The 7417-nt window shown below is 36.4% G+C and overlaps 3 protein-coding genes across 7 annotated transcripts in view; 2 read left to right on the top strand and 1 right to left on the bottom strand.

The window, feature by feature from the left end:
- The first annotated feature begins 1550 nt into the window (after positions 1–1550).
- On the top strand, positions 1551–2874 carry BORCS6 (BLOC-1 related complex subunit 6). Its single transcript, XM_017613564.1, has 5 exons — positions 1551–1989; positions 2042–2131; positions 2191–2387; positions 2449–2609; positions 2665–2874. Exons 1-5 carry the CDS (start codon positions 1629–1631, stop codon positions 2708–2710), a joined length of 855 nt encoding a protein of 284 aa, XP_017469053.1. The 5' UTR covers positions 1551–1628; the 3' UTR covers positions 2711–2874.
- Cypl (peptidyl-prolyl cis-trans isomerase-like 1 Cypl) lies at positions 2788–3552 on the bottom strand. The gene is made up of 2 exons (XM_017613570.1): positions 3376–3552; positions 2788–3316 (listed from the first exon to the last, which is right to left on the bottom strand). The coding sequence occupies exons 1-2, from the start codon at positions 3462–3464 to the stop codon at positions 2869–2871; spliced, it is 537 nt and encodes a 178-aa protein (XP_017469059.1). The 5' UTR covers positions 3465–3552; the 3' UTR covers positions 2788–2868.
- Positions 3553–3947: 395 nt separating this feature from the next.
- Positions 3948–7417, top strand: part of sfl (N-deacetylase and N-sulfotransferase sfl) — a 248848-nt gene continuing 245378 nt past the window's right edge. For 2 of the 5 annotated variants that reach the window (XM_017613546.1, XM_017613521.1), the window contains exon 1: positions 3948–4387. The gene's annotated coding sequence lies outside the window, so the exon portion shown is untranslated. Of the gene's footprint in view, positions 4455–4486; positions 4619–5082; positions 5414–7417 lie in introns of all 5 variants that reach the window. The other 3 variants (XM_017613503.1, XM_017613513.1, XM_017613529.1) reach the window with 3 other exon arrangements.

Below are 7417 nucleotides of genomic sequence, written 5' to 3'. Positions count from 1 at the left end.
CGAAATTGGGATTATACGAACATTTTCGTACTATATTCGCACTTACAAATTATTTTTGAGTATATTCGTGTGAATCTAAATGTATATACAGTTGGTATAGTTTCTTTTTTTGGCGATATTTTCTATACACTATATTTTTATTAAAATAAACTAAACTTTGCTTCACTGAATTTCTCGCAAACGCGTACACGCGACACGTTCACCAACACTCAACGACGATTCGACAAAACTGTGAAAAATTCAGGACACCAGCACAGTGATGCATTTAAAAAGTATTAAAAATAGATAATTTAAGTCTGATCGAGATCGCACATAAAGTCAGGCCTTGCATATAACTTCGTACAAAAAAAACATATTTTATCAAATAAACAGTTGCGCATTTTTAAATAATTATCTTCTTTGTAAATATTAAGAGAAACTCTTGACTTTGTATATTGGCGGAAAAAAGTGCCCAAAACTAGCTGCTACTAACACGGCTGCACATAACCCTACCAAGTGCCAGCAACAATGGCCGCAAACTTCCTCATCAAGCTGGTGCTCCCGCTTACACTCGTTAGTTTCTCCTATTGAACTGATGCGGTTCTCTTTTCCCAGACTAGTGTCGTCTCAGGTACAATTCGGTTGTACTCATTTCGGCGACAAAAATCAAACAATCAACCTCAGCTAACTTCATTGAATGTACTACACTGAAGAAAATGCAAGCTAGATTTAAAGTTAATAATTATTTTCAAAATAGTGATAACGATTGGCATAAGTGCAGAATACGGCACGTTGAGCTGGAAAAAATAAACGAAGAAGTGGTCGTGGTTTGCCCTTTTTTTCTGATTTGAATGGTATATATTTTTTTTTTTGGGCAAACTTATATATACGGGGCTATGGAGAGGCAAATAGGGAATTTTCGAAAAACCGGCCCTATTCTGCACTTGTGCGCTTACGAGCTTAGGTGCAGAATACAACTAGTTAAGCTGGAAAAAACTAAAAAGTGGGCGCGGTTCGCCCCTTTTATCTGATTTTAATGGTATAAAATTTATTTGGGGTAAACCTATATTGCAGGTGCTATGGAGTGTCAAAGGGGGCATTTTCGAAAACCGGCCCTTTTCTGCACTTGTGCCTAACGATTCTGTGATTTTTATTAATCCACTCTTTATCAACATCTGATAATATGCATGCCTTACCACAATTCCATATGTGACCTCTACAAATTTCGCAACTTATCTATATAAATTTCTTTCTTTGTGCCTTTGACGGGTTAACCCAATGCACCCAGATATCAAGTGTTGCCAATTTTTGAATTTGAAAAAACACTAAATCCCAAGAAAAATCACCTTTTTCTCGAAAAAAGCACCACCTTTTTTTTATTGGAGGATTTAATGGACTTTGTGGGCATACAAAATTTTATTGTCGGTATGCCAATTCAAATTAATAAATAATTAACAAGCACCAAACTCAAAAATTTTCGCGTTTTGAATTAAGAAAATCACCAAATTTAGTGCGAAAAGCACGAAGTTGGCAACAATGCAGATATCAGCTGATATTTCTTTGTTTTTTTTTCCTTTTGCTTATCAATGTATACAATTCGCACAATTCGGATGCAGTCATAAAAATACCAACTATATTTTATTACGGAAATGTCCCGTAAAAGTCAAGACATTCCAATACGACCACGCTATGGCATACCAGAATTAACTAACGACGAGAACGATAGCGAAGTAGAAAGGACAAAGCAAAAGACTAGGAAGGCTTCATCTAGCACAATGGAAGCTTCATCGTACAGTGAAATTCCTTTCTTGGCACGATATCCTGATACGGATGCTAGCGCGGCTGATGTAATGGCGACAACCAGGACGGCAGAGAAAATAGAAGGGGAAAGTAGCATAGAAGAACATTATGTGGATGATGACGAAGACGAAGATAATTCCAATTCGAAAGATAGCTCGTACGAGGATAGTAAGACGCCAAGACGACCCAACTCATTACATTGTGATTCGAGTAAGGCTTCTAAATTTACTTCTTGATTTTTTTAAAAAGGTCTTTGTGCTAGCTTTCCCTTATGAGCTGGAAGGTGCTACTAGTGCAGATGGACAAATGCGACACTTTGTGGCTGATAATCTAGAGGAAAAAATACGAAATGGTAGTTATAAAAATTCGATTGTACTTTAACATTAACTTTGCATCTATTTCGTTTTATAGATCAACTGAGTTATGCTTCGCACAATAGCACGCCCTCTGGGGCGAATTTGAGCGGTGGTTTGCTAACACGACGCTTCTTGCAAACGCAGCGACCTCAAATTGATGCAAATGTCCTAAGTGACATTGAGATCGAGGCACAATACTTGGCTGCTTCAGTGGACAATTTAATGGAGAATCTATGCAATTTGCTGCATTCTGTGGGAATACCTTTTTAACTTACTCCTACGTTGATTTTTAATTGAAAATCACTTCTTTTAGATATCTTCAATAACAGCAGATAACGTAGAGGTGCATAAAAATGCAGTAAATAAACTAACCGATAGTATGGATGCTAATATCAAATGTATGTATACTATAATGGCAAAGACAGAGGAAATCACAAAGTCGATGAAGCCAACCGAGCAGTTAGGCCAACGAATGTAAGTCTAGAAGTTGTAAGTTACTATAAAAATTCTACTCTTACCGTATTTTTAGCCGGGAAATAAAGCGCCTAGTAGATATGCTCGATGGCACTATGTAGGATCAACCATTGGTGGTAAACGGTACTCTACCTAATCCCGCCTGCCCCCTCATTTAATCACAAAATCGTTCTAAATAGTATTAAAATCAAGCAAAATAATTTTGCTATTTATTATAATTATTGTTTTACGCCTAGAATAAAGGATGTTGCATGGACACTCAGTACTTTTCTACTTTTGCTTTTACTATGCGCACGCTATCTACAGGTCTATCATTTTTATCTGTCTCAGCCAGGCCAATGCGCTTCACCACCTGCATTCCCGAATAAACCCGTCCAAAAATCGTATGTTTTCCGTCCAACCACTGTGTGGGTGCTAGTGTTATGAAGAATTGCGAACCATTGGTGTCTGGACCAGAGTTAGCCATTGATAAAATGCCTGCGCCGGTATGTTTGAGATCTGGGTGAATTTCGTCGGGGAATTCACTGCCATAAATTGAAGTACCGCCACGACCTGTACCGGTTGGGTCTCCACCTTGAATCATGAAGTCGCGAATGATCCGATGGAAAACCACGTTGTTATAGTAACCACGGCGCGATAGCTCTGCGAAATTCCGACAAGTGTTGGGCGCATGTTTCCAATAAAGCTCGACAGTAATTTCGCCCATGCTGTACAAATGAACGAGATGTAGATAGTGTTAAAGAAGCTACAAAGCAAGTATACTTACGTCGTTTCAAGCGTTACAAAGTGTGGCTGCCATGCCTTATCTGGTATTCCTGAAGCAGATGCAGCAGCATTACTTGTGGTGGCTATCATTTTGTTTACTTTGAAATTAGCTTTAAAATAAAGCTCCTCTAAATTGTTGCAAAAGAAGATGAAATCAAAACAAATAGCTGTCACTTAATTGACAGGTGTCGCTGTGTAGGACGGTGATGCCAGCGCGAAAATAAGAAAAAATTTTACAAAATCGTAAATTTAAATGAAAGGGAGATCCCATGAGTAGAAAAATTGTGTAAACTATTTAAATAGAAATAAATAATATTATAACTAATAATGAAATAATGAATAATCAACAGATTTTCCAACATTTCCCATTTCTACGGCTCCAATGCAACTTCAGATATAGATGTCGCCAATCAAGTGAAAAAACCTTAACCGATTCCCGATTCGAATGTCTTGAAAAGGCGTTTATCACCCTGTACATTCCAGAAAAATTCCAGCAAGTTTGACGTTTTTGTTTTGTTTTGCTTTCTTGTTTGTTCTTGTTTCTCTTTTCTCTTGTCATTTTGTTTCTTGTTCATGCAATTTTATTTCATTCAACAATTCGTGTGCGTAAAGTTAAGTTTATTTTGCGGAAAAACAACATCGGTGTTTCGGAGTAAATTAAAAATCGGGGAAAATGTAGGAATTAAGCAAAACAGTTGAAAAAAGCGAATAATTGTCCCCGCATATTATCGTACAAAATTTGTTGTCCCGGGCAAACCAGTTTTCGTAATAAGTGCACCTTCTGCTAATCCTTTTTTCACCAGACAAAAGACAACGAAGCAAAGAAGAAAACGCATTCTACATCACATCTAATTGCACAAATGTCAGGTGTTGCAAAGTTTTATTGCAAATTCAATAAAAAGTTGTATTTACGCAATGAACTCTTCGGTTCGGTCTATCTCCTACCGCGACGCAGCTGCCTACAACTGTCTGGGCCCCATTACCAAATCAAAATGTGAAGCGCACCTTTACAGGTAGACAACACATTGAACCTTGCGAGATAACCCACGCTACTAGCGTAAATTTGTCAATTAATAATAAGTAAATTAAATTTTATAATATCGCTTGTAAAGTGCAGAGCACCGGCTTAGTGACGGCGCCGTTATGTGTGGGTGGTGAGGAAATGTCGGCAGCGAGAGTGCATCAGAAGAAAAGTGAAAGTTGCATTCATGAAATGGCAAATGCTGCATGTAAATATCCTATATGTGCTGCTATATACTTCTATATATTATATATTTTTTTTCTGTTTTAATGCACTATCATTTTTGAGTTCGTTACAAAAATGTTGAATACTTTCCAAACGAATAACGATATCAATCAATCAGATTGCAGCGTCGTATGTGCACATGTGCATAGCTATTCAAAATTTTATGGGACCAAAAGCGGCCAAGGTCAATGGAAAACGGGGGGAAATCATTACATTTGCTATCGTTAATATGAATGATTGCAAGCGCAAATACATACGAACAATACCAACTTGCATACATAGATATGTACATCTACTATATATTTATGTACATGTTAATTCAAATATAATCTATAAAATAAAAAGGATAAATATAATTTTGACACTAATATTTATAGAAAATATATTTGCATAGAAATGCATGTATCGGAACACAGTATTAAAATATTTATTAAAGTGTATGAATACAATATCAATTTTGAGTGGTAAGGCGTAACAGCGCTCCGCTAAAATACGAGTAGACAGGTATTTAGTAAAAAAATGTGAAAACAAAAGCAAAAAATCCCACCTCATTGGTGTTAAGACTTTGAGCCTCTTATTTTTTACAAAATCTTCGCACTGATGCTGAGAATTTAATGAAACAGCCACCAATTGCTAGGGCTAAAACAAGTGTTACTTAATGGTTACAAGTGTAGCAGTGGAACGTACAATGAAAATGTTAAAGGAGTCAGCAAAATAACCAAAAGCCTTACATCTGCTCCTGCACGCGCCTAAAAACAAAGGCAAATTGGCATTTAGTTCCATGATTCGCAAAGTGAGTACCCACTTAAATGTTGGTTTTTCAATTGAAATCTTTATTTATGTACATAGACATGAACATATGTATCAACTGGTCCTCAGAAAAAGGCCGTAACTGGTAAAAATAAATACGAATTTAAATGGACGTAGTCAATGTTAAAATACATAGTTACGTCCATTTAAACTCGAATTCCGAGACACATGTTTTTGAATTAATTTTCCGTTTCATTTTTTCTCTTAGGACCCGGCAGCCAATGTCATGATTCAATGATTATTGAATTATGAGCCACAATGTACATATGTACATATGTATGTGTTTCAGTTAAATATTATAGATAAAACTTTCATAATGCACAAAGAGATATTTTAGAAAATTCCAACAGTTTACCGACGAGTACCTGCCCAGAGAGACCCTTGTTATTCTGGCCCAATTTCGGTCAGGATATTGCACGCCCCTAACAGCTACTGGTCCGGAGTCGAGCCCGATATCCCCAACCACCCCTTCACATGGTTGCTTGTGCCTACCGTTGGTTGAGCTTGACGACCACGATTGATAGATAAACCGACCCTGGAAGTCCCGCCTGTATTAGTGTAACACCATAGAACTTCCGCAAAAGCAGTTCTAAACATACTGCTGGGGCGACAATCCTTGGCTGGGTGCTAGGTGGCTAACTATTTCACTACGGTCCTATAATACATAACAACGCCTGCACTATTTTCTGAACAAGCGCACCATACGGTATGTTTTTTCGAAAGTTCCCCCTGTGTCTACCCATAGCCCCGAAAATATAAGTTTGCACCAAAAAATTGGTGTACCATTAAAACCAGAAAAATAGGGCGGACCACGTCCACTTCTTTGTTTTTCTTTCTAGTTTAACGGCCCGTATTCTGTACTTATGCCCTTTTTTATAATCTTCGAAAAATGATTTCATATAACCAATCCTCTTTACTTCTCAAATTCCACTATAAACACGGTCACGGTTGCCACTTTGGTACAATTGTACAAAATATGGGCCTTTTTTGGTTGTTTGTGCTTTTTTGTTTGTTTTGGGCCATTTTGAAGCCACATTCGTTTGAATAAGCAGCACCCATAGTTTCAAACTTTATACAAAATTTAGGAAAGTTGTACAAATTTTCATCAGAATTTCAACTTTTTGATCTGAATCTTTAGAACATATTTGGGTATGCAGTTTTATACTATTATATTCAAATGAGATTCAAGTTTTAACCGCCTAAAAAATCGCGTTGATTTTTGAGAATTTTTGTTTGGAGGCTGCTTTTGCGGTGTTGTTTTTATGTAACATGTGCATTTTATAAAAACTGGCGTTGATTTTTTTAAATTTTATTGCTTACGGTCTCCCGCATTTATTTCATAAGAAATTCACGCTTGTACAGAAAAAAGTACACAAATCCGTAACAAAAAAAAAATATTCTCAAAAACTTACGCGATTTTTTTGGCGGTTGAAACCTGCACTTTATTAGACTAAAATTGTATGGGCTATAAAACTGCATACCCAAAAAGCTCTCAAGATTCAGATTACAAATTTAAATTTTGATGAATATTTGTTGAATTTGCCTAAATTTTGTATAAAGTTTGAAACATGCGGTTAAAGCATGGACGGTATTTTTATAGAAAAATAACAAAAAAAAGTGTTCGAAAAACATTACGAATATAAAAAATAAAAATCAACACGTGATCACTTGTTTGAGTCATTGTACATAATTTTGTTGGCCGGCAAAAAATGGTTTATTTTATTTAATTTTAAGCCTTTTTACTTGTATATTGTGATACAAGTGGCAACCGTGCACACGGTTTGCATTTGTAAATGCTTCCACGAAGTCATCAATCGCATGTGCGCTAAGTTGTCCGTTCAACGCAGTTTAGCTATTCAATAAAAAAAACCGTAAAAGCTCATATGTATGTATATTAGACTGGGTCGAAAAAAAAAGTTGCTAATGTCCGCCCCTAAATTTAAAGATTATGTTGAGAGGGTTCTGGAAAAATTTTTTTTTTTTTTTT

This window comes from Rhagoletis zephyria, unplaced genomic scaffold, assembly GCF_001687245.7.
Source record: "Rhagoletis zephyria isolate East Lansing unplaced genomic scaffold, Rhagoletis_zephyria_1.1 Rzeph_scaffold_00017, whole genome shotgun sequence".
Taxonomy (NCBI): Eukaryota; Metazoa; Arthropoda; class Insecta; order Diptera; family Tephritidae; genus Rhagoletis; species Rhagoletis zephyria.
Note: the sequence above shows the minus strand (reverse complement) of the source record. Positions and strands in the feature narration are given on the sequence as shown.

What these genes read in the sequence shown, in the direction of transcription:
- Cypl (XM_017613570.1), bottom strand. Translation starts at nt 3,464, where the DNA reads ATGATAGCCACCACAAGTAATGCTGCTGCATCTGCTTCAGGAATACCA. An exon ending in TTTGTAACGCTTGAAACGAC is followed by an intron (nt 3,317 to 3,375) that starts GTAAGTATACTT and finishes TCATTTGTACAG; the next exon opens with CATGGGCGAAATTACTGTCG.
- BORCS6 (XM_017613564.1), top strand. Translation starts at nt 1,629, where the DNA reads ATGTCCCGTAAAAGTCAAGACATTCCAATACGACCACGCTATGGCATA. An exon ending in TATGCAATTTGCTGCATTCT is followed by an intron (nt 2,388 to 2,448) that starts GTGGGAATACCT and finishes CACTTCTTTTAG; the next exon opens with ATATCTTCAATAACAGCAGA. An exon ending in GAGCAGTTAGGCCAACGAAT is followed by an intron (nt 2,610 to 2,664) that starts GTAAGTCTAGAA and finishes CCGTATTTTTAG; the next exon opens with CCGGGAAATAAAGCGCCTAG.